Raw genomic sequence first — 26,305 nt, 5'->3', positions numbered from 1 at the left:
CTGGTGAGATGGCTCAGTGGGTAAGAGCACCCGACTGCTCTTCCGAAGGTCCAGAGTTCAAATCCCAGCAACCACATGGTGGCTCACAACCATCCGTAAAGAGATCTGGCGCCCTCTTCTGGTGTGTCTGAAGACAGCTACAGTGTACTTACATATAATAAATAAATCTTAAAAAAAAAAGTAAAAATATAAGTTTTTGTTGATTTTAAAGGTTATAAAAATGTGAAAATGTTTATATACTTTGTGAAATTTTGAAGGGATTTGTATTATATTTGGGAGGTTTTTATTTTGTTCATTCATACAGCTTAGGCTGGTCTGTAGCTTAGGATGAGCTCAGACTTTGAGTCTAACTGCGTCTGACTCTTGAATGCTGAGATTACAGGCATGTGCCACCACATAAGTTTTCTTGTTAGAGGTAGTATTAATAAACTAATTGAAAAGTAGATTGTTCTGTGCTTCTGAGGCTCAAGCACCCTCCCCAGGCCACTGCAGGAAAGAAGTTATTTTAAATGTACACAGGCCAGAGCCTTTCCTATGCTATCATACCCATAGTTCAGAACTGTGATTTTTAAAGGAGGGATTTTTTTTTTTTTCCCCAAGACAAGGTTTTTCTGTTGTAGTCTTAGCTGTTCTGGAACTCACCCTGTAGACCAGGCTGGCCTTGAACTCACAGAATTCTGCCTTCCTCCGCCTCCCATGTGCTGTGATTAAAGATGTGCACTACCACTGCCTGGCCAAAAGAGAATTCTAAGGAAAGAGGATACTAGTGATTATTACTTGGAGAGAGAAAACCAGCATCCCCACAAGTACTTGATATGTTTCAGATCTTGAGGGAGGGTAAACCTTGTGTAGAAGAACTGTGCTAATGCCCTAATCTAGATTGGCATCTTTCTCTGACACATGAGTGTTGGGAGCTGATAAACAGTGGTGGTATTCTTTTGTCAGTCTGTAGGTATACTGTTAGAGCCTTGTAGTGACCACGGGGATAGTGAAGATGGCTGTCCTGAGAGGTAAGCCTTTCTTTGTTGTTGCTGATAAATTGTTTTGAGAATTGGAACAACTTCTTCACAGATTTTTGGTTGAAAATTTTGGGTTCATCTATACATTATAAGACATAGTTTGGTAAAAAGAAAATCGGGCTTCTTTAATTTTAATGGTAGATATAGATATATTAATAGCCACAAATATTTAGAACTTACAAGCCACATTAGTTATGAACATATTCAGAGAGAGCACAGCTTTTTTTAGAGATAACAAAAACTTTGATTTATAGAACAATTAGAATTTGATACTGTAAACAGACCCATCGGTGAGTTAATTGATTGTCTGGGAACTGTGGCCAGCCACTCAAAACTTAATACTTGCTTCGATGGGTAAGTGTGGGATATTTTTGGTTCCTGCTACTCCTCCTCACTGTGTCTAGGGATAATCTTTGTATTTGGTGTTTGTTCACCCCATCCATGTTAATGTGTTTGAGACAGTAAGACCCATCAAATGTAGTGTCTCCTCAGATACAGTCCCTTTGAGGAAAAGGTGTTTTAGTCAGTGGATAGAAGTTTTTTCCAGTCACTTGGGTCTTGCTACCCCTTTGCATCATTCTTTCAGAAGACGCCAAGATGTATATCTTCATAGTCTTAGCAAAGGTTATACTCAGTAATGAGGCCACTACATTTCCGGTTGCTGATAGCCTGTTGGTTAGGTAATGTTTTAATGCTGTTGTCTTTTGAGTAGAAACCTGTTGTTGGAGGGTAAGTAAATTCTTTGGAGCCCTGTCTCTGGAGTGTCCTCATACTCTGAAGATCCACAGTCTTCCTGCTTACAGCAGTTCCTTGTGCTTCCTTTCAGGAGGCAGGACTGATCCTCTTCCAGCCCAGGGAGTTTTGGAGCTATGGGCTGAAGATATAAGATTAACAGGCATCCCCAGAAAGATGACATCGGGATATGGTAGAGCAATAAGTATCTATTTAGTGAGGACCCAGTCTTTTTTGGAAAACTCTTTGCTCTTCAACTTGTGTGTAGGTTAGCAAACTTGTTGTAGATCCAGAGTGCTTTGTCTAGGTGGATTGCATTTTGCATGGTTAATAATCAAGTTTTTCAGATTAGGTAGTTATGTCTTTCAGAGTAAGTCTTTGAGAGTGAATCTAACTTATCCTACTACCATTTGCTTCTAGCCTGAGTAAAAGATGTTGAAGAAACCTGGTGGTTGGTGGTGCACGCGTTTAGTCCTAGCCCTTGTGAGGCAGGGGTAGGTGGGAAAGAAGAGTGCAGCAGCCTGGTTTGCAGAGCTCGTTTCAGGACAGCCAGGGGCTACGCAGAGAAACCCTGCCTTGATCCTCCCACCCCATCCCCCCCAAAAGAAGGCCTTGAGCCTTTCAGGGACTTTAGTTTATTTCTCAGGCCACCGAGGGTAAGATACTTCCATATAAAGAGATAACTTCTTGTGTTTAAATCAAGGCTTGTCTTCCAAGTGCCCACCACATTAATGACCACTTAAAGAGGCACTTAGGTATATGTATTAAATTAACACGGGTCTGTTAGAGGAGAATTTCCCATTTGTGGGCCTTAGTAACACTTGCTTTGTTTACTGGCCAAAGAGGTAGAGATGGTTTGTGACAATGTACAACATGATTTTTAAATAGAGGTTCATTTTGGGGGGGGGGAACTACAAGGTGAATTAAATCCCCTCCCTTTATTTTTTTGATGTAACCCTAGATTACGGTATACACTTGTGATAGTGCTCCGCCTTAAAGGACAGACCAAAACTTTGTTAAAAGTCTTTGCATGGATAGAACTGGTTAAAACTAATATTTATTTTATGGATTCTTTTTCTAATATGCATCAGTTCTCACTGACTGCTGTAATTGGTTTTTAATTTTCCTTTTATATAGATTTTTCTTTTTTGGGGGTAGTTTATGTGGGGAGGGAGTGGTAGAGAATATTAGTTTTCTAAACCTGAAGTGAGTCTGTGGATCTTTTCAGTATTGTGTGATTTTTCAGATATAGGGCTCCAAAGAATGGGCATATGCCCTGTTGATAACTTTTCACTTTCAGATTTTAAATGCTAATTACATTGGGAAAGAAAAGAAAGAATCTAGGTTAAGAAGAAGTAATAAAAGTACCCTTTCTATTCTTTATATGCTAATAATTATATTTCTGTTTCTAGGAAGGAATATTTATTATGTGACAGTGATAAATTGCCGCACTTGATTCTGGTGAGAACTATCTTTATATTATAGTTCTTAAAAATGTTGCTTAATGTGCCAGTTATTATATCTGGCCTTTAGTTCTTATATTGGATAAGTAGAAAGGAGTCAAATGTAAAAGTTACGCAGTAATTAATGTAACAAAATTATGGGTTATGAAAGTTCTTTCCTATATTTGAGACCTAAATTTGGTTTTCTAGTAAGACATTATAAAGTGCAAATTTACAATTGAATGTAGTTTTCTTGGGGCTAGAGAGATGGCTTTAACCATGAAGAGCACTGGATGCTCTGCTTTTTTAGTGGTCCTGAGTTCAATCCCCAGCAACTACATGACTTATAACGGTCTATTCATAGGATTCAATGCCATCTTCTGTGTGCACAAGCAAACAAAGCACTCATAAACATAAAATGCATAAATCTTTCCAGAGGACCTGGGCTTGATTATTAGCACCCATGTGGTGTCTCATAACTGTAACCAGTCTCAGAGGATCTGAGGTCCTCCTTTGGCCTCCTTGGGAATTAGGCATGCACGTGGTGCACATAATGTATGTGCAAGCAAAAGCCCCTTCTCCTATGCACAGATAAGTAGAAATGGGACAGTTGGTTTTGTTGGGACAGTAATGAAAAATGCATAGGGATATATGTGTGTGCAGATTGTCTCTGAGACAGTTGTGAAAAGAGTCATGGTTATGAAATGCACTCTTTATTTTAAAATACAGGATTCTAGTAGCAAGATACGTGATTTGAATGCCAACACTGAATTGGAAGTAACGGAAGGTCAGAGTGTTGGTGTTCAAGGAGAAGCAGCCTGTATACAGATTGCGCAGTTAGATCTGAAGAACGTTTCTGATGGTGATAAATGGGAAGGTAATTTTACCCAAGCATGTTATTCCCCCAAATACTGTCCCAAGGTGTGACAAGACTCCTGCCCTCCTCTGGACAGTGCTTGCCACCCTGATCTGTTCTCTCTAGGGGGTGGGGGGGGGGAAGAAGTTTATTTTTTGTTTTGTTTTTCCCAAGTACACTACTAGGGCAGCTCTCTCATGGGCAGAACGTAACTGAATTATTAGCTTTGCTGCTGCCAAAGGGTGCAGTGATGCATGCCTGTGACCTCAGCATGTGGGAAAGAAAGATGATCCTGAGTTTCTAGACCAGACCATCTCAGCACCCCTCCCTAATGCACCTTCCTCAAAGAAAGACCAAAATTTGTTAAAAATAAAAAGTGCCCTAGATTAAACTACAATAGATTAATTGTTAAATCACATGCTATCTCTTGGTCTTTGAAAGTTGAGCATATTAAAGTTTTGATGATTTTTACCAGTTTAGAACAGGTTATTCAGCTACCTTATAATCATCGAGAACAGGTTTTTATGTTTTTAATTCTTCACTGGTACTTCTGAGCAAAGATTGTATTCTATAGATTGCAAAAGTATTTTGGGGAGATGCTAAAATTTCTTAAAACTTTACACTGAAAAATTTTGGTAAATGTTTTACAGTAAAAATACCATAAATTATAAACAAATATGGGATTTAAGTGAATTATTTACATGCTAAAGTATTTACTTGGGAAAAACACCCAAGAATCTATCATTTCCTTAGCAGTCCATAAGAAGAAGATGGCTGACGAAATGGATGAGTACTGTGACAAATGTGGAGCAGTACAGTGTCAGTGGTTAGCACCTCTGTCAGCACTGTGTGCTGTATTGTTATCAACTGTAAAGCAAGACCTTGGAGATCCCTGAATCTGTGAGCTATGAATCTTCCTAATAAGAGAAAATGAGACAACTCAGGAATCCTAAGCCCAGTTTCTGGTCAAGTGGCTAGAGACCCCTGGGATTGAGCCTTTGAGAATTATTTGATGACGAACACACAGTGGCAATAACTGGAGGAATTGCAGTACCAGTGCTCTGAGTTCCTTTGCCATATGACCATAGTTTTAATATGTAGGGTTTTCTTCTTATTGTTGTTCTTGATTTTTAACCTAAAGTCCAGCCGTGCTTTAGAAGTCTTTAGCAAACCCTTGTCTGTGCCAATCTTTACTGTGAGCCTAACTTCAGCTAAATGAAGTTGGTTCTGTTTGACTTATTCAGAACTCTTAGAATGAATGCAGAAAGTCCCTTGAGTTACGAGAGGTTAGCATACTGGTGACAGTGAAGATGGCATGTCCTAGATGTGGAAAGGAAAGGAAACAGTGGAAAGGCACAGTGGCTGAAAGAGCATCCCTGGGAACCTTGGTTAAGAACGGAGTCTCTGAACATGAGGATTAGGATACTTTTGTCTCTTCTAGCGGGAGACACAAATAACCACTTAGGATCTCTGACGGAAGGAAGGCTCTGACCCTGTGTTAACACAAAGAGATGAACAGTTTCCATGGTTTGGAGAGGCTGGTCTCTATAGCTTGAACTTTCAGAGGAGAACCTGATGCTGGACTCTCCCCAACCCTGTCAGGATTCCCCTTGTCAGAGGAAAGGAGAGACCCTGCTCTTCAGTGCCCCCACCACACCCCCCACTCATCAGTCTCAGTAAGTCCATGTAGGTCTCTTTCCAGAAGAGGGTGGGTCAGTGACCTACACCAGAACCTCAGTGCTAGGACAGATGCGTGAACTTCCCAGCCCTGAGAGAGAAGGGTTGTCATTAATGTCATTAATGTTGTTCTAACTTTGCCACAAATGTAAAAAATGATTTTTTTTTTACAATTATGTCTTAGAATATTTTTGTTAAATCTCAAGAAATAAGCTTTCTTTAGATTTTATGTTCTTTGAAATCTGTAGACGTACTTTGTTTGTTCTCTAGTAGAGAAAGGGGTGATGCCACGAGTTCTGGCCCTCTTTACTATTCCCTAGTAAGTGAGGCTTTGGTTTTTTTCTCAAAGGGTAGTTAACAGAACACAGTCAGCAAGCAGGTTGTGTATCCCTACCTGTATGTAGTATGAATTTGTAGTCGCATCTTTCCCTCAGTTTTTCTGCTGACGACTTTGGGATAACATACAATAGCAGTATTTTTATGAGACACGAGCAAAAGGGAGGCTTTTCTTTGTTTCTTTTCTCGTTTTGGTCCTGGGGTTGAACCTAGAGCCTTCAGGATGCCAAGGAGTTCTCCACCATTTAGCAGTACCATCCTCAGCCTTCCAAGGGAGTCGCCTCTCTTCTGTCTGCCAACCATACCAGAAGGCTTCAAACACATGTGGTTAAGATGGTTTGGTTCATTGGCCTTGTGTCTGAATTTTAATAACAATCAGTTTTGAGTTTTCCTTACTTGTGAAGTAGAAATATATGTTTGCTTAAAGTTTGTTAGTAGTCATTTCTTTGAAGCAGGTTTTTCAGCCAAATTCCTGCCTGGTCCTGGGGAAATGCTATTGTGCCCTTGGCGTTGTGTTATGTGTATGGTTTGTTCTGCCTGGTCTGTGTGTTCACTTTAGTATTTTTTGCCATTTTTTCCATTTTATTAGCATCATGCCTTATCACTTTCCCCCTCATTGATTTCAAAACAATGCATCTGCAGAGAGGTGGGGAGGGTAAGTATGACTCGCACAGCTCAGCTTTGCTTTCCTCTGTGGCTCACTGGTTTGTCTTGTTTCAGCCCTCTCCTGCTGTTCCCACATGAAACTTCTGTGTTAAAAACTCAGAAAAAGGGTTTTGTAATTTCTTTTCTTAAAACATTAAAATTTCTCCTAAAATGTTCATTATTAGTATATCTGCTGGGACGCAGGTACAAGGGTTGCTTTGAAATCACTGTATTGTTGAGTTTATTGTGGGATTACATACTTATTACCCAAGTTTTAGTCAAACCAAAATGATCTAGGCCTCAAAGGCAAGGTAAATTATTTTCTAAAAACTATTACAAGATAATGCTTAGCTGGGCTGTGGTGGTGCACGCCTTTAATCCCAGCACTTGGGAGTCAGAGGCAGGCGGATTTCTGAGTTCAAGGCCAGCCTGGTCTACAGAGTGAGTTCCAGGACAGCCAGGGCTACACAGAGAAACCCTGTTTTGAAAAAACAAAACAAAAAGATAATACTTAAGTGGCTACTACATAGCATTAAACTAAATTGCTGAAATGGCTGGCTATCTTGATTATTCTCTAAAGAAAAATACAACTTTAAAATTTTTAATACTGTTAATACATTGTTCCATTTGTTTTTGCTTTTGCAATAGCTATTTCAATGAGATTTAAATTTTTAGTTCTAAGATAATATCTAGAAGTTCTTCCTCCCCCATACTCCAGTGATGCTTAAAAATAATGTTGTATTTGGCATATATTTATAGATGGTGTATTTGAGAAGAGATGTAAGTTATTAACATGGATTCAGTGGAGAGTGCACAGGATCACTGTAATACAATCCGTGTGCTTATGGAGCACCAGAGCTGTTTCATTTTCCCTTAAATACTGTTGTGGGACTAAATGTGTGTGTGTGTGTGTGTGTGTGTGTGTGTGAGTGATTCATAGGAACCTAATAACAGGAAATAACTAACATTACTTTAATGTTAACAGTTAACATTATTTCTTATTATTTAACATATTGTAGACAGGCTAAAATTAGCTCCTCATTTGGAATATTAGAATTCTTGTGGCATTAGTTCCATTTCTTAGTATGCTGTGTAGTGTGGGGAAAACTTTCATATATAAACATAGCCAGTCACCATCTGATAGTGAGAGACTGTTCACTGTTTCTAAGGAAAGACTTGTATTTGAAAGAATGTTTTTCTGTATATCATCTTTAGAATACTGAGTTAGGATTATGTTATATAACATCTTTAGAATTACATTTATAAAACTTTAAGTGCTCTTTCTTGCTTTTTTTAGTGGGTTTAGGCATGTAAGCGGTATCTCTTAGTGAACAAATATGAAGAATGTAGAAGCAGCAGGCGGCAGTATGAATATGCTAGCATTTCTTGCTCTGATGTTTTCCCCTGCTATGTATAAAATGAACCCACTATACAATGATATAGGCTCAAGTCACCCATAGTGTTATCCTTGTGTTTGTTTCACAGAGCCATTTCCTGCATTTAAGTCTTGGCAGGAAGACTGTGAGTCTGGAGAAGCTCAGCTGTCTCCACAGGCTGCCAGGATGACTCACCATCCCCTGGGAGAGGACTGCCCTCCAGTATTATCTCATCGCAGTTTAGATTTTGGGCAAAGCCAACGTTTCCTACATGATCCAGAAGCTTTGGATTTCTCGTCAAAGGCACTTTCCTTCACTAGGTATGGGATCTCTTGTATTTGAAAAGCAGTTCTTACTCTGTACACAAATCCTTCCAGGCCTGTAAATCTGTCTGTCTATTCAACTGCTGTTGTATTTTGAATTTATTGAGGCTCCGTAGTACTGGGGGTTTACTGTTAGACGGTAGGCGGTTCCTGTGGTTTAGTCCTCATGTATTCACTAATAATTGGAGTGCAGAATTCTGAAAGTGAGAGGCTGACTAGTTTGTACTGCTCTAATTGAATCTTAATTTTAATTGAGATATAGTGGCTCTGGCATCTTGTAGCATCATAGAATGCACATACATCCTAGAGGAGCTGCCACACCACTGTGTGGGCCTGAGTATCTACTGCCAAATGGATCTCTGCCCTCTACGTTCTTGGTGGGGTGGGGGTTATGGGGAGGGGAATACAAAAAGAAAATGCAAAAAAGAAAAACAACAAGAAAAATCGATGAACTGTCCAAGCTGGCAGAGGCAAGAGAACTTCCGTGGAAAAGGGACTGTTGTCTCTCCTGTAGAGTCCCATGCCTTCAGTCATTTGGCATTCATTTGGCTCAGCAGTGCCAAGAAAGCAATGTCTGTCTTCTAGATTCAAACTGGCATGTTTTTTTCAGCTCATGGAGTTGGAACAGTATCAAGAAACCAGAGTTTGCTAAGAACCAACACCACAGCTTGTCATTCATGTTTAACAAATTAATTTTGCTATTGAAAATGGAATCTCTGATTATTTTTATTCCGATAAGTTTAAAATGTGTTACTATTACTGTCTTTATGATACTGTGTTGGGGACAGGAGATCTCATGCTGTGACGAAAGGAAGAGGACAACGTAGTAGAGTCAGCTCCTTCCCTTCCACCATGACCTGGGGTCTGCCTATCAAACTCAGGTCATCAGGCTTGCACAGCAAACTTCTTTGTCTGTTGAGCATCCTACCATTCTGGGAAACCTTTTTGATGGTCAGAGAAGATAGACACTTGATGGTGCACATGAAGAGCAGACACTAACGACTACTAACTTCTTCCAAAGAATGCCTCCAAATGAAGGGAGGCAAGCTCCAGGGTTGCTGCTGTATCTTTAGAAAATCTGAGTAGCCATAGGTTGAGCTTTAATACTCTTTTTCCTGCTAGTCTGCAGACTTACAGTGAAAGGGAAACTTACATAGTCAGTCCGTAACACAAACATTGTCTTAAAAGGCTTAGAAAGACTTCTTTGGGATGGAAACAAATTGCATCGTGAGACCTTGGAGCCTGTTATCTATAGCTCATAAATAGAAAGGCTCATTGGAGGCACCCCAGTGCTTCTGGGTCTGCCTCCATTCTGAGGTAGGAGCTCCCCTAGGTGGCTCATCTGGATGCATACTTTCCTAAGGAATGTTGAAGAACTGGGACAGATGTTAACTGAAAATTTTTACACAGGAGCTAGGCAACATGCCTCACTTGCCTAGCTCCTGTGTAGATTTTTTACAAGTTATTTACAGCTTTAGTGTGGAGATATCTGGAATGAGATAGTGAACCTATTATTGGTAACGTTCAGAATGCAAGATACCATTTGAAGCCTTTACTGTGAGCTGCATGATTTGTGTGGCTTTTTTCTATTACTGTTGTGTCTGTTTTTGTTGGGTTTTTATTCTCAGCATTGAATGTAAACAGCAGGGTTTTAACCTCAGTAGGAGAACATGTGTGCAATGTCACTTCCTAACATCCAGGTAGCATTCTCTTCTATAATTCTTTGGGGTTGGGGAGATGGCTCAGTGGTTAAGAGTTCTTGCTGCTCTTGCAGAGGACCTGCAGGCTCAGTTCCCAGCACCCACATGGTGGCTTACAACAATCTGTAACTCCCGTTCTGGAGGCGTAATGCCCTATTCTGGCCTCTGAGGATGCTGGGCACACAATATAGGTAAAATACCCATACACATAAAATAGTAACAACTGCAACAACAGAAATAATAAACAATACAAAACTTCTGACAGGGTTACAATAACACAGCACACCACCTTCCTATAGGCTGGGTTATTTTGCCTAAATGATGATCAGGGAATCAATAAGAAATCTTAGTCATTTAAATACATTTTATATAGCTCTCCTGTCTTAGTCAGGGTTTCTACTCCTGCACAAACATCAGGACCCAAGAAGCAAGTTTGGGAGGAAAGGGTTTATTCAGCTTACACTTCCATACTGCTGTTGATCACCAAAGGATGGTCAGGACTGGAATTCAAGCAGGTCAGAAAGCAGGAGCTGAAGCAGAGGCCATGGAGGGATGTTACTTACTGGCTTGCTTCTCCTGGCTTGCTCAGCTTGCTTTCTTATAGAACCCAGGACTACCAGCCCAGGGATGGCCCCACCCACAATGGGCCCTCCACCCCTTGATCACTAGTTGAGAAAATGCCTTACAGCTGGATCTCATGGAGGCACTTTCTCAAGGGAGGCTCCTTTCTATGTGATAACTCCAGCTTGTGTCTACAAAACTAACCAGTGTACACACCTCCCATTTTAATTATGTTTGTATGTGTTTTTCTGTGTGTGCCTCCAGAGGCAGGAGGAAGTGTCAGATCCCTTGGGATTGTAATTACAGAGGCCAGTGGGTGCTAAGAACTGAACCTGGGTCCCCTGACGAGAGCAGCCAGAGTCCTCTCTCCAGCCTGACACTCTTTGTCACCATGTGTGTAACCAAGTTATTTATTGACTGTCCTTTAGTAATAGTAGTTTAATTTTACTTAAGATGGTTGTTACCGTTATTATTGTGTTACTTGCTCATGCCTTCATGCTAGCTTCTCCCTTCACTTGTAAAATGTCCTTTACTAGCCGGGCGTAGTGGCGCATGCCTTTAATCCCAGCACTCGGGAGGCAGAGGCAGGCGGATTTCTGAGTTTGAGGCCAGCCTGGTCTACGAAGTGAGTTGCAGGACAGCCAGGGCTACACAGAGAAACCCTGTCTCGAAAAACCAAAAAAAAAAGTCCTTTACTGGAAATAGGAACACAGCAGGACAATAAGTAATGCTGTGTTGACACTTGAAAACTTAATGTGCTGTGTTGGCCTGTTGTTTTAATTCAGAATTCGAAGGTCATCCTTCAGTTCAAAAGATGAGAAAAGAGAAGACAGAACACCATATCAGTTGGTCAAGAAACTTCAGAAAAAAATCAGGCAATTCGAGGAGCAATTTGAAAGGGAAAGAAATAGCAAGGTAAGTTTGTAGTGCTGCCTAGAACAAGCTTGAATTCATGTCTTAAGAGAGCGTGCTGCAGTTCTTCCTGAAGAGAGCACATGTGAGATGCCTGGGAAAATGGTGATCACACAGGCCCGAGAGCCAATGGGCCCTTAGTTGTTGATTTCTGTGACAGTGCTCTTAGTACTGTACCAACGTGTTTCTGTGTTTCCATTTGCAAACAGTTTTTAGAATTTGTAAACCAAATTCTTTAACAAATTAACGTTCTTTTCTGACACCAACCACACTAACAAAAGGGGAGGAGGAAATGAGGACCGTGTGTGTCTGTAATGATTAGACTCTGTGTGTAACGTCTGATCCCAGAGAGGAAAGACCGGTCCTCAGACTTGGCCCCTTCCAGTTGTATGACCTGCTTTAGAAGAGCTTGATATCAAATTAAAATAAAGTGAGGATTGAATAAAATTTTATGCTATGGGAACTGTGAACACCATGAGGAATAAATGAACATAACTATTGGGCATTACAAATGTCACTGATCCTATTCCATAACTTTGCAGCCCTCCTACAGCGACATTGCAGCCAATCCAAAGGTATTAAAATGGATGACAGAGCTCACGAAGTTGCGGAAGCAAATTAAAGGTATAAGTGCATCTTGTGGAAAATCTGCATCTTTAAAACATTTATAATTCTGTGCAAAATATAGCTATAATTTTTGAGTTATGGTGGCACACTCTTTTAATCCCAGCACTAGGGAGGCAGAGGCAGGCAGATCTCTTGAGTTTGAGGTCAGTCTGGTCTCCGTAGAGAAATCCTGTCTTTAAAAAAAACCAAGATAAATAATAATAATAACTCTATCTTGGAACATTTTTGAAAAAGATAAGTTTTCTTTTGTTCTATTGTTAACGCCAGTAGTGCATATTAAGAAATATAAATGTAACTTATTCCCTGAGGTAATTGTTGTCGCTAAGGCTTACCCCGCCTCATCTCCTAACCTAGGCCTAGTCCTAGGCTTCTAACTTCCATACAGTCTTAGCTAGGCCTAGAATGTTTTCAGCCTTTGACACTGAGTAAACTCATCCTTTCTAGTTCTTTTCTGAACTCTAGCTGGCTGGTTCAACTCAGCTGTTCTGGCTCAAACTCCTCTCCAAGCTGACTAATTCAATCTGGCTTTTCTCTGTTTCTCCGGAATAGCTCTGTGTGGCCTCATCCCAACTTTGACAATCTGTTCTAATCTTCTGGCTCCTTCTCATTCCCTGACTATCTCTGTCTTCACTGTGTCTAGCTTGTTCTCTCTGTAACTATCCCAGTAAAACTGCCCCCCTCCACCCCCCATGTCTCTGCGATGCTCTCTTAAGTAGCTGCCCTTTCCTTCTCTCCCCTTCCCACTCTTATAAGAGTTAGGCATAGCATAGTCTATCAAAGCTTTCTCTAATTTGTCGCTTTGTCTGCCTGCCACTTAATTAGACATCCTTTTCAAAGATGGGTGATTTCTTCTGCCAACTAACTTTACCTTCATCATTTGGAATTAAAGGTACTAAGGGCGTGTCTATATTCCAGCCAGAGGAGTTAAAGTTGTGTGGCTAAGGGATGAGCCACACAGCTAGAAATGGCTTTTCAGTAAATACCACAATCTTGGGGTTCAAAGTGTGATCAAATATCCTGTGACAGAGAAATGGGAATCTCTGTGCTGTGTTCTTCCCAGTGTCTCTTTATTTGCATGAGTGTGAGTTTTTGAAAGATAATCTAGATTGTGTTCATAGATGAATTGATCCTATATAGTTATCTGAAATATAGTCCAAGTACTGAGATGATTTGGGTTTTGGCAGGTATTTCATTAAGGTCTTTATGCATGGGCAGGGAGTAAAATTTTATCTTAAGATGATATAATTAGGAGCTAGGAGGATTGCTCAATGGTAGAGTATTTGCCTGCCATGTGGGAGGCCCTATGTTGGGCCCCTAGGCTTAATGGATTTTTGACACTATGAAACTTAACTCTTAACAATGGTAGCATACCCCTTTAATCTCAGAGGACAGCCAGGGCTACACAGAGAAACTCTGTTTCAAAAAAAGAAAACAAAACAAATAAAATAAAAACTTAACTGCTAAGTTATAAACTCTTTTTTTTAAAAAAATGTGTATGTATGCTTGCTTATGTTTATAGATTTTTAAAAATATAATTTATTTAATTTTATTTTATACATTGGTGTGAGGTTGTCACATCCCTTGGGACTGTAATTACAGACAGTTGTGAGCTGCCGTGTGGGTGCTGGGAACTGGACCTGGGCCCCCTAGAAGGGCAGCCAGTGCTCTAACCATTGAGCCGTCCCTCCAGCCCCTGTGAATTCTTTCTGAACCATAAAGTATGCTATGTGTTTTTGGATGTTAGTATAGTGTTGCTATTGGAAATTCTATTTATTCTGAGTATGCTTTAATAATCACAGCTACTTTAAAATTTACCTATATAAAGACAGCCATTAACAATTTGTATCATTTTTCTGATTCATTCTTTTGAACTTTACTCAGTGTAGAAATTTTGATATCTTTCAAGTATTAAGTGTTCAGACACTGTTTCTCTTGTGGACTTTGCAATCTTATTTTAAAAGGATTATTTCTCCTTATTCTATTAAGCATTTCCTAATTTAAACCACTTTGTAGCTGCTGTTACCATTAAATTGCCTAGATAGTATACTGTTCCAGTTCTCGCCCACTCTTACTGTCTTGCAGTCCGTCATTTGCACAGCCACCAGAAATATCTTTAAAAAATAATTACTCTTTTTAAAATCGTCTCAGTGGAATTTAAAATCCTCTATGTAGAATTATTGTAAATCCACACTCCAGACTCTGGCTCTCTAGGGCTTGCACAGACTGCCCTTGGTAGGTTTTTATCATGTTAATGTCTCTTTTTTTGTTCTTAGATTTGGAGGAATTTGTTTAGGCTATTGCCTCAATTGGGCACTAGTGCTTTTACCCTCAGTCTTGTATGCTAGGTTTAGCTCCATGTTAACCAGAACACACGGTTCAGAGAGACTGCCTTTGTTAACCTCATCTAGTATTGCTCCTGCCCCAAAGCATGCTCTCTTTACAACTCTGACTCCTCCATTTTTATTTTATTTAATTAATTAATTTATTTATTTTGTTGTGTATGTGTGCAGACCAGAGTTCAGTGTCAATCTTCCTCAATCATCAAAAATTTTAAAAAAAAAAAAAAAATCAAGTTTTTTTTTTTTTTTTTAAGACAGGGTCTCACTATATAGCCCTGGCTGTCCTGGAAGTTGATGTGTAGACAAGACTGGTCTTAAACTCACAGAAATTCCCCTGCCTTTGCCTCCCTAGTGCTGGGATTAAGCTTTGTGCCACCACGCCCTGCCCACGCTCAGCTCTTTTATGAACCCGGCGTTCACTTCTTTTCCACCAGGGTTGTGCTTTACCTTGGGCTCCTTGTGGGTATTGTTTGAAGTACACTGCATGCTAAGCGTGTGAGCCTTGGGTTATCAAGCCTCTCATTTCTGAAATTTAGATGCAAAACACAAAAACTCTGATGGAGAATTTGCGCCTCAGCCACGTCCTCGGAGTAACACTCTGCCAAAAAGTTTTGGCTCTTCTCTAGACCATGAGGACGGCGAGAGTGAAGGTGAGCCCAGAGTCATTCAGAAAGAGAAGCCGCCATCGAAAGAAGCAACTCTTGAGCTGATTACCAAACGGTTGAAGGAAAACCGTGCCGAGCGGCACCTTCCTGAGGATATCAAGGTAATTCCGAGCTGTAGGCTCTGCCTGGGGCGGCCTTTAGACCACCAGAAACAAACTGACCGGCATAGCAGGGTGAGAGCTGGGTATCCTGACTCCTCTTAGTCTAGGAAGTGGTGAAGCAGACACATTTCCGAATATCTCTCCCTCCCTCATGGTGTAAATGTTGGTCTGTTTGTCTCCCTTGAACCGGGCTAAGTTACTCTCATCACTTTCCTCTGCATCATCTTTTTTTTTTGTCCTCTTGCTTTTTGATTGCATTAGCTTTATTAAGATTTAAGGTTCAAACTTGAAAATAAAATGACAATATTTTATAAGGTCTGCACTGTTATTGCCTAGTACATGAATATAATCTGAAATGGTCTTGTTATACAGGGCAACTCTGAGATGAATTGTTTGTAATCTCTAATTTCCTCTAGTGAGAGACTGAGAACTGTTAGCCATTCCTGGAAATATGTAGGATTTATTTGGCCTAGTTGAAGGGTATCTTGTGGAATTGGTTCATTAAGATAATGGCTGAGCCTGTGGAAGAGAAGGAAAATTTTATATACAAATATACCCAGGGAGTTCTGTCCTCTCTACCATTCAGAGTATTAAAAGAGAAGTGTGTTACACTGTAGAGAGTATGCCCATCCATGCAAAGGGAAACGTGGTCATAGAGGTCTAAGGTTGCAAATTGACATTTTGAGCTTTCTCTTGGATCTGTACACTATACTGCTTTGGGTTTCCTTAGTAGAGTAGAGACATGAACTCATAAAATCTGTTTATCTACTGAAATGTGTGTCTACATCTACATTATTATTGTTATTATTATTATTTTCCCCCACCCACCCCCTCTCTCTAGTGTCTGCCTATCCATCCACCCACCCACCTATCTATCATTTATATTTATTTGTGGTGCCAATTGAATCCAGGGGCTCTTGCCCAAAGCTAAGCACATGTACCACTGAATTACATTAGCAGTCTTTGATTTTTTGAAAAAGGCTCATATCATGAAGGCCACATTGACTTTAAATTCAAGATTCCTCCTGCTTCTGCCTCTGGAATGCTGGCATTATAGGCCTCTGCGTAGCCTGTATTTACTTGTCTCTCTCTCTCTCTCTCTCTCTCTCTCTCTCTCTCTCTCTCTCTCGGCGGGGGATGGAGATATATATGGGTGTTTGAGGAGTTAGCTTTCCTTTCCCATTGGCTCTGCAGATAGAACTTGGATTGTGCTAAGGTCTTTAGGTTTGTGGGCCAGGCATTTTGAAACCTGCTGAGTCTGCTAGCTGTCCATATTTGAGGTTGTCGTAAGGAAAGACTTCGCAACTTTATCAAATGTCAGGCAGGTGTGGAAGCCCCTGTGTGCTGCAGAAGCACTGTTACCAGAGCTCTTACATCAGTGAGTGCAGGCCTTTGAGCAAGAGTGGAGTACTACTTATAGATTGGAATATTGAGCACAAGATGGCTAAGGTGCCCAAACTAACATTCATAATTCATACAAAATATAAGTTAAGCCATAAAAAGCTATACATCGACATTCTAGGAAGTTTAGATTGTATAGCAGACTGAAAAATGCTGCAAATCCAGAAAAAAGAATGCATTTGCCTAGTCTATATTGCTGACCGTTTGCCCTTTCACCTAACTGATTATATGGTGAGCGTGAGGAGAATACTAACACGAGTGCTTTTCCCGTTCTAGAAAATGACAAAAGATCATTTGATAGAAGAGAAGACGTCTCTGCAGAAAAGTCTGCTTTACTATGAAAGTCAACACGGAAGGCCGGTAATTTTTTTCTTGATGAGACCATTTGATTTCTTCAGAAGAGCATGAATAACTTCTGTGGTCTGTGTTCTTTAGAGCCGTTTGTATCAAGCGTTGTTTCCAGTAGGTGGGAGACTGTGTACTTAAATTAAATTTGGGGTGAGGGAGTCACACTGCTTATGTCTCTGATAACTGATTCCTGATAGAAAGGCTACTCTGCTTCACTTTTTGTTTTGTTTTGTTTTTTGTTTTTTGTTTTGGCTTCAGGTGACCAGGGAAGAAAGGCACATTGTTAAGCCTCTCTATGATAGATACAGGCTTGTAAAACAGATGCTGACAAGAGCTAGCATTACTCCTGTCCTTGTAAGTAAAACAAATGCTTGATTTTGTTTTTAAAGACAGGGTCTCACTTTGTAGCTAAAACTGGCTTGGAACCCACTAGCCCAAACAAGCAAAACTCGTACGTTCTGTAGTTATAGGGATGCATTACCATGCCTGGAACAAGTATTTCTTCAGTTCATTTTGCCAATGTATATTTAAGAAAGAAGACAGAAGAAACGACACATTTTAGTATATTTAGAGACAGAAGTAGCCAAGTATGAAAAGTTTTTAGTTGAGATTATGGATTAGGTAACTTGTGAGCACTTACGTACGTGCATGTGGCACCAAGTCTTTACAAACCACACACGAGTTAGGAACTGATGCTGAGAGCTAGGGAGTGCTGTATGCAGATTCACCTGCAGAGATGGCAGAGTAGCCCTTGTACATGATACCTCACCTAGTCTCTATTTCAGTTCTTGTCTGCATAGATTTGTCATCGTTACCTCCAATCGCACTATAGCATACATGAATCTTAAACATGTATTTATTTAAAGGACTGTGCGTGTGCCATGGTAAGAGCGTTGGAGGTCAGAGGGAGGGGTGGGGGGGTGGGTCGGCTCTCTCCTACTATGTAGGTTCTTGGGGATAGAACTCAAGGTTGTCAAGCTTGGCAACCCTAAAAATTGGTTTTAAAGAAAGAACCCATTAAGATAACACCGATTATGAAGTGTCTGGTATATACCTTTAATCCTAGCACCAGAGACAGATTATCTCAGTGAGTTCAAGGCCAGCATAGTCTACATAGGGAGATTCAGGACAGAGGTAGGTTGGAGGGGGGGGTTGGGAGGAGAGAGGAGAGACCGAACCTGTCTCACCTTTAATCCTGGCAGAGACAGGTGAATCTCTTGAGTTCAAGGACAGCCTCGTCTACAGAGTGAGTTTCAGGACAGCCAAGGCTACACAGAGAAACCCTGTCTCAACAAACATACAAACAAATAATAAACTAAGTAAAATTAAACAGTGTTAATTCACAGGGCCAGAGAGAGAGAGCTTAGCAGGTAAAGGAGCTTGCATCAAGTCTGATGACCTCTGACCTTCACATACATGCTGTGGCACATCCACACCATCTCCCCATCCCCAACTACACACCAAAGAAATGTAATAAAATATTTTAAATAATGCTTACCCGTATTTGTGTACACTTAAAAAAAACTTATTTTAAAGTGGGGTCTTGCGGTGTTGTCCAAGGTGGTTTCAACCTGTGAGGTCATGTGATTTTTCCAGCCTCAGCCTTCTGAGGAGCTAGACCAGTGAGCATGCCAACATGAAGGAAACTGAAATCTGTAGTACTCAGATACACATCACAGGGCCAGCTAGTGAAACTTAGCATGACCCTGTCCTGGGATATAGTTATGCCGTGTGATGATTACCTAGCATGCTAGGATGAATAGTACATCCTAGTTTTTTGTTTGGTTTAGTTTTGTTTCTAAAGAAATTTATGGGGGTTCTCAGACCTCAGAATAAAGATACTTGGGCTGGGTGTGATGACATTTGCCTACAATCATAGTCTGAGAGAGCCGCAGCAGGAGGATCTCATACACTAGCTTGTGCTACATAGTGAAACAAACCCTTTTTCAGAGGTCTTCACCCTCATTGTCTCTACATCACACCCCTGATCCATTGAATGTGAAAGGTGGGCAGCACAGAGTGAGCTCCTGTAAGACTTTGCTATGTTATAAAAACAAGAGTTTATTAAGGAACTCAATATGAATTTAAAAGACTGCTTTAAGATTTTGAAAATTTTTTATTTTTATTGAAAACGTTTTCATACAGTATATATATATATATATTGTTTGCTTGCTTGCTTGCTTGAGACCGGGTTTCTCTGTGTAGCCCTGGCTGTCCTGGAACTCACTCTGTAGATGAGGCTGGTGGTCTCAGAAATTCACCTGCCTCTGCCTCCCAAGTGCTGGGACTAAAGGCATGCGCACCACTGCCCGGCCATACAGTATATTTTGATTATATTCTTCATCCCCCAAACTTCCCAGAACCTCCCTACCTTCCTAAACTCCCACCTTTTAAAAAAGAAAGAAAAAGAAAACCCAAAAAAGTAGTTGGCCAACACAAAACACACTCCACCGGTTTTTTTTTTTTTTTGGTGTACCTTTAGTTTTACTTAGGTGTTTATCTTACTGATTTTCTTTTTAGTTTGTCTGTTTTGAGTTTTGTTTGCTTGTGTTTTTAGCTGCTGGGTACTAAGCGCCGACCATTATATGATAGGAATGTGAAGTTGTACCTAATGTACATGTGTGGGATATAAAACTCGGTGTTGCTGTTGTTACAGGGTTCTCCCTCCACGAAGCGCCGGGGTCAGATGTTACAGCCAATCATAGAAGGAGAAACGGCACACTTTTTTGAAGAAATCAAGGTACTTAATGTAGAAAAGTTACTCTCTTACTACGTTCCTAACGGGCATGGAAAGTCATGGCCTGTGTGGCTCTGCTTGGTTGTCATTTTAGGAAGAAGAAGAAGATGGTGTCAGCCTCTCCTCTGAGTTAGGTGACATCTTGAGCACAAATGTGCACACACAGTCGTCCTTGGAAAACTCAGAATCAGATGCTGAAGAAAATCAAGAAAAACTGGCTCGGGATCTCTGCTTATCAAGTACCCGGGCAGCTTCTGTGTATGTACTCAGCTTGTGACTTTAGCTTCTCTGGCAAGAGGGGTGCGTGAGGATGGATTGAGTTCCATTCCTTCCTTTTTCCCCAGGGCCTTGTGTGGGGGAGACAAGCACCACATCCCCAGACTCCACTTCTCATTGTCCATCTTAAAAGTGTGTGTGTGCAGCTCAGAGGGCAACCGTACGTGTTGTTCTCACCCTCCACCTTGCTTAAGCCGTGATCTCTGGTTTTGTTGTGTTGTCTTCACCTCACATGGCGTTGCCATAGAGTGCTGGAGTTAGACATTTAACATGTTTGTCATTTTATATGGGTTTCAGGTGTTGGGCTTGTATATCAAGTACTCTGACTTGCTAATAAGCCCATATTCTCAGTTGTGGTTCCTATTTCTTTATTAAGTATTTCAATCAAAAGTTGTATTCAATTTATAACAAAGTTATAAGAACCAACTGAGAATTGTCTGTTCTTTATTGGCCTGCTTATCTTTAGATGGGTTTAATTATGTATGTTTGTGTGGATATTTACACGTGAGTTGAGGGCTTCTGGAGGTCAGAAGACTGATCCCCTTGATGTGTAGTCATAGCTACTTTGAGCTGCCTGACACGTGGGTGCTGGAAACCAAACTCTGGTCTTCTGCAAGAGCAGTGTGTGTTTCTGACTACTGAGCTATTTCTCTAGCACCCATTCATTTTTACTTACTTTTATGTGTATGGCTGCTTTGCCTGTATTTATGTCTTTGCACTGTGTGTGTGCCTGGTGCTCCTTGAGGGTCAGGCCTCTGGGACTGAAGTTATAGACAGCTGTGAGCCGCCCTATAGGTGCTAGGAACTGAACCAGGGTCCTCCGGAAGAGCAGCCAGTGAGTGCTTTCAGCCACTGAGCTCTCTCTCTACCTCTCCCCTCCGCAGCCCCTTCTTCCACCCCCGTTTGTAAGCAGCACCTCTTATTGACAATGGGGGTTTGTTGATTACTGGCTTATTGACTACTGGCTGGCCGGAGATTTTTGAAGAGTTGGGATTATAGGTGCACAACACTGCACTCAAGAGGTTTTTTGTTGTTGTTGTTTTTTCCGAGTTCAGGTTCTTCAGGGTTGTGCAAGAACCACTTTACCAACTGAGCAATCCCCCAGGCACAGGAAGAAGTTTACGTAGTGAGACTGGAACCTTAATCTCAGTAATTTTGATTTATTTGTATGTTTCTAAAAGCTGTAGCCAGGGCTACAACCACTGTTAATATAATAAAGAAGCTGTAGCATTTAGTAATGTTTTGTTACTGTTTTAACTCTAGGCCTGAATTACTGGAGCAACTTTGGAAAGCCAGAGCTGAGAAAAAGAAACTACGTAAGACGCTACGGGAGTTTGAAGAAGCGTTCTATCAACAAAATGGAAGGTTTGTTAAGCATTGGTGATACTGACATCTTTGTCCTTCAACTCATGAAATGTATGTTAATATAGTGGAGTATGTGCTTGCTGACAGGCCTTGATCCACAAGACCCTTTTCTTCCTATAGGGGAAGAAAAGAACCAACTCATAAGAGGCGCCTTCTGATGTCCATAAGTATGTCACAGCACATGTGCCCTCAAGGTCCTCACACTAAGAGAAACCTTACAGATACATTGCTCATAGGGTGGTTTTGTCTAACATGTGCAAGGCTCTTGGGTTCAATCCCCAGCACTTCAAAAGAAAAAAAGTAAAATAAAGAAGAAAATAAAAATGTTTTATAACTTTTTTTTGAGGCAGGGTCTGTCCTGGAACTGACCAGGCTGGCCTCGAACTGACATTCACCTGACATTAAAGGCATGTACCACCTCTTCTGGCCAGTTTTATAATGTTTTTGTTTGTTTTTTGTGCTTTCAAGACCTGTTGTTAGTACACATCTCATAAATATAAGTTTTCCTGCAGCAGTTTTCTTGTTCATAGTGCTGGAGCTCAAGCGTGAGGCCAATGCTGTACCACTGAGCCACGGCCCCAGCCATGGTGACTTTCTATTTAGAAGTGATTATAAACTCATCTCTGGCTTGGTGGGCTCTCATTTTGCAGCCATGTCTGGAACTTGCTGTGTAGTCCAGGTTGACCTGAAACACAGATTTACCTGCAGGATTAGAGTGGTGTGAACCACCCTGCCTGGTATAAGATATCGCCTAAGAATAATCCCACGGAGTGAAAAGCCTTGACTGGGATTTTTTTGTTTGTTTGTTTGTTTGTTTGTGAGACAGGGTTTCTACATAGAGATGGCTGTCATGGAACTCACTATAGATCAGGCTGGCCTCACACTCGAGACCCCCTTGCCTCTGAGTTCAGGGATTAATGGTGGATGGATTCCTTCCGATTCTGAGAAGCTCGAGTTGTCAGTGTGCTTGGTGTCAGGTTATCCACGTCCCTCTTAGAGGTGTAGGTGTGTGGCTCCTATAGAGAGCAGTGTGCTGTGTGTCTTTAACTGGTGTGTAGAGTTAACAGTTGGGGAGAGGTACAGATTGGTACATCCCTATGAACAGCCAATCCAACTAAAACTAGCAGCTTTAGGCTCCTCAGTGAGAAATGATAGAGCATACCCAATGTCTTCCTGTGGCTTGTGCAGGTGCCTGTGCGCGCACTCACACAGAATTGAGGGAAAGTCTCAAAAGTTTCCTGAGTAGCTAGGTGACCCTGCGAGACCAGGGGCTATAACAAAGATAGGTTCACACTTACATGATTTAAAAAGAAATAGCAGGGAAATGGCTTAGTCAGTGAGTACCTGCTGGGTACTAAGATGTGGATCTAAGTTCGGTCCTCAGAGCCAAAGCAAGATGTGGTGGTATTCAAGTTCTGTATCACTCGGCTTCACAGCCAGCTAGCTTAGCTACTCAGTCAGCTTCAGGGAAACCTGCCTCAAAAAGTGGACAAGACACCTAAGGTTTACCTCTGCCTTTCTGTTTGTCTCTGTTTTTTGTTTGTTTGTTTTTGTTGTTTTGAGACCGGGTTTCTCTGTGTAGCCCTGGCTGTCCTGGAACTCACTCTGTAGACCAGGCTGGCCTCGAACTCAGAAATCTGCCTGCCTCTGCCTCCCGAGTGCTGGGACTAAAGGCATGCACCACCACTGCCTGGCTGGCTTTCTCTTAAGCATGTATATGTGTATAGCATATGTACTCATAAAGAAGTGTAAGAAGATATGACTATAAAATATAAAGGCATGACTCATGGTAACATTCTAGCACTTACAAGTCATCCGGCTTACTGGTAAGTATGTACCGTTATTTAAGCAGTTAGTAGACATAGCTACTAATGTTCTTCCTGTGTGACTTAGTCCAATAGCCTCTTGCCCACAGAGCAGCTTTGAATTTCAGCTTAAATTTGTAACATTATACTCCACAGTAGAACAAAGTTTGAGTATTTTACAGAGTTTTATCTTCCCTAGGAATGCCCAGAAGGAGGACCGTGTCCCGGTGCTTGAGGAATATAAGGAATACAAGAGAATTAAAGCCAAGCTTAGACTCCTTGAAGTTCTTATCAGCAAACAAGACTCTTCAAAATCCATATAAAATATGTTCCTTGAAAGTTGACGTCATAAAGTGCTTGTGTTCCCTGACGGTTCACCATGTGTGCTTGGCTGTACTTGCGTTCACTTTGTCAGGCACTCAGAGTCCCCTTGTGTGCTTGTTTGTGGTTCCAGTAGGCAAGGAAAGCTGTTCCACACCCCGCAGATCCTCTCCACACTTAGGAAACACGCAGGCTCCTTCATTGTTTTACTGCAGACACGGCTGTTAGCAAAGGACAAGAGTTTTACTCTTTTACTTCAAGAACTTTGAAATAAAAAAGCTCTTCTGTTTACTTTTTGTTTTTTCTTTTGCATTACTGAAGAAAATTGAGAGGAAAAATCTTCATACTGAATGAAATTCTTCGGTTGCCTTTTCTTATAAAATGACTGAAAAGAATAGCCTATAAGTGTGACATATGGAACGGTATTGTTTTTTTCTAGAAAACCAAACTGGATTTTCAAATCCTACATTGGAACACCTTTCTGTGTCGTTCCCAAAGTGACCCCTGCACAGATAGCACTTAGCCAGGATTTGCAATTCAGTGGTCACAGCTCCTGAACGGAGGGAAGCGCGGGTAGAGCACAAAGCAGCCTTGCTTAGTCATTGCAACATTACACACATCACTCAGAGCTGAATCACGTCACATGCTGCCTACAGGACTTCAGTCACTGTCACCAGCTGGCAATGCTGACCTGTCTGGATCAAACCCTGTGCTGTCCCCAACCCACCTCCAGATAATGTCAGAAAATAGCCATGCCAGTGCGGAGGGACTTGGGTGGTGCTCAGATCTGTGTGTCATCAGATGGGCCTCAAAAGAATGAGCACACCTCAGTGTGTTCTCCAAGGGCTAGACCACTGCAGCTTTCCAGGGTTATTCAGGGGGCTTCATCTCCAGATGACCACCGCTCGCTCGCCCACCCGCCCAGTTGCTTGCTGTTCAGAGCAGCCACTCACAGGATGTGTAGTGGTATGCTTCTTGTCGTAGACTCTTAGCATCTTTTTTTTTTCCTTTGGCTTTGCATGGCTTTTCAGATAATCTGCTAATCATTTCTTACTGGATAGTAACTTGTGTTAATATGACAGATGTGGGTCAGGCTTCATCTAAGTGGGCTGTCCTTCATACCCCACCCCCACCCCGGTGCTTTTTTGAATTGATAAATGTCTCACTTTGCCCATGCTTTGCATGTAATGACTCATGCATGATTTTCTTCTTAATAGTTTGTTTCATACAAATAAATGGAATTTCATAACATCTTTAATAAGGTGAGGAAAGCATGAACCTTGAGCGCTGCCACTATTATTACCCAGTAAGAGCAGGAAGTAGTTTGATAATGAATAGTGTGTCTACGTACTTCACATTTCACTTGTGTGTGCAATGCCTTTCTGGGGGAGAGGGAAAATCCAGCAGTAGTGAGTGTGTAGTTGGAGGGTTTTTTTGTTAAGTACTGAATCACCCAGCCTTGTTTCTGTGGTTTCCTTTTGATAATACTAGGTCATTCATAATGTATTTTTAGAAAAGTAATTAAGAATGCCAAAAAACCCCTGTATCATTTGATTTGAACCCATCATGTGGTGTACTTTTTAGTTTGTTTTTTCCCAGACAGGATTGCTACATGTAATTTTATGTGCACTGTATATTTTTATGAATGTTTTATTTTGTATACCACATGCAAAAATGTTCATGTGCACTATTTAAATGTTTTAAATAATATATTCCTTCTGTATAACGCTAAATCTATTTGAGTACAATATTTTTATAAGTCTGTAGCCTGACTGGTTTCGTTGAGTTACAGCTGCTTCATAATTTGGTCGTTGAGTTGTTAGTTTGGGCTGAATAGAGTAGTGAAGTGGCTCGCACGCTTCCATGGGCTTGCACTGACTCATGGTTAGCAGTGGGGATAGTTAGGCAGCTTGCAAGAGGTTTACTTTGGTACAAATAAAAATTATATCTATATATAAATACTATATAGATATAGATATATATGTGTCCACCTTATAATTACATTGCTGTGTTTGTTTGGCACTTCATTGTACAGACTTTTATAATAAAAGAACTTTACTGTTCTAAGTCATTGTAAATGTATGTTTGTTTTTCTAGGCGGTATTAATTGTTCTAGGCTTATTTAAGTTACCCAGTGATGATGTCAGGGGACACAACCAGGTTGCTCAACAGTTTGGCCAGCGGAGTTATGGGGGAGAGGTCCATGTGCCTACCGCTTCTTAGAGCTATTTAGAGAAGCTGCAGAGAGAGTGCCCAGACTACCTTCCTGTTTCTCTCCAGACACAGTTTCATTGTGGTGTTCTTGAACTCTCGCTGCTCCCTGCCGCCCAGTGCCAGAGTTAGTCATTTCCTGTTGCAGTGAATTACTGCCTTGAAAACAAACAAAAGGGGTTGGACAGATGGATGGCTCAGTGGTTAAGAGCACCGATTGCTCTTCCAGAGGTCCTGAGTTCAGTTCCTAACACCCACATGGTGGCTCACAACCATCTGTTATGGGATCTGATGCCCTCTTCTGGTGTGTCTGAAGAAAGCTCATATACATAAAATAAATCTTTAAAAACCAAACCAAAAAAAAAAAAAAAAAAGCCACCTGGATGCTCCTTGCTTTGAGGGAGGTGGTAGTAATTTTCAAGTTCCATAATTTACTCGGCACAGTGTGATATGCACACCTCTAATCCCAGTTACTCTGGGAAGGATCGCCCAGGGCTTCAAGGCAAGTCTGGGCAACATTTTCTTTATAT

The 26,305-nt window shown here is 41.1% G+C and overlaps 2 protein-coding genes across 5 annotated transcripts in view; one reads left to right on the top strand and one right to left on the bottom strand.

The window, feature by feature from the left end:
- The window catches only part of Fam13b (family with sequence similarity 13 member B), a 65,500-nt gene extending 39,869 nt beyond the window's left edge, over nt 1–25,631 (top strand). The window contains exons 9-21 of one of the 2 annotated variants that reach the window (XM_021150308.2): nt 946–1,010; nt 3,164–3,212; nt 3,923–4,070; nt 8,193–8,403; nt 11,453–11,582; nt 12,122–12,203; nt 15,082–15,311; nt 16,989–17,072; nt 17,319–17,414; nt 19,717–19,800; nt 19,892–20,055; nt 21,337–21,438; nt 23,443–25,631. In XM_021150308.2, coding sequence (XP_021005967.1) covers nt 946–1,010; nt 3,164–3,212; nt 3,923–4,070; nt 8,193–8,403; nt 11,453–11,582; nt 12,122–12,203; nt 15,082–15,311; nt 16,989–17,072; nt 17,319–17,414; nt 19,717–19,800; nt 19,892–20,055; nt 21,337–21,438; nt 23,443–23,566 — 1,569 coding nt within the window. In that variant the 3' untranslated portion in view covers nt 23,567–25,631. The remainder of the gene's footprint in view (nt 1–945; nt 1,011–3,163; nt 3,213–3,922; nt 4,071–8,192; nt 8,404–11,452; nt 11,583–12,121; nt 12,204–15,081; nt 15,312–16,988; nt 17,073–17,318; nt 17,415–19,716; nt 19,801–19,891; nt 20,056–21,336; nt 21,439–23,442) is intronic. The other variant, XM_021150309.2, reaches the window with a different exon arrangement.
- The window catches only part of Pkd2l2 (polycystin 2 like 2, transient receptor potential cation channel), a 34,260-nt gene continuing 30,022 nt past the window's right edge, over nt 22,068–26,305 (bottom strand). For 2 of the 3 annotated variants that reach the window (XM_021150311.2, XM_029471803.1), the window contains one exon: nt 23,723–23,785. The gene's annotated coding sequence lies outside the window, so the exon portion shown is untranslated. Of the gene's footprint in view, nt 22,124–23,722; nt 23,786–26,305 lie in introns of those variants that run through there. The other variant, XM_029471802.1, reaches the window with a different exon arrangement.

The sequence above is a fragment of the Mus caroli genome, chromosome 18 (assembly GCF_900094665.2).
Source record: "Mus caroli chromosome 18, CAROLI_EIJ_v1.1, whole genome shotgun sequence".
Taxonomy (NCBI): domain Eukaryota; kingdom Metazoa; phylum Chordata; class Mammalia; order Rodentia; family Muridae; genus Mus; species Mus caroli.
Note: the sequence above shows the minus strand (reverse complement) of the source record. Positions and strands in the feature narration are given on the sequence as shown.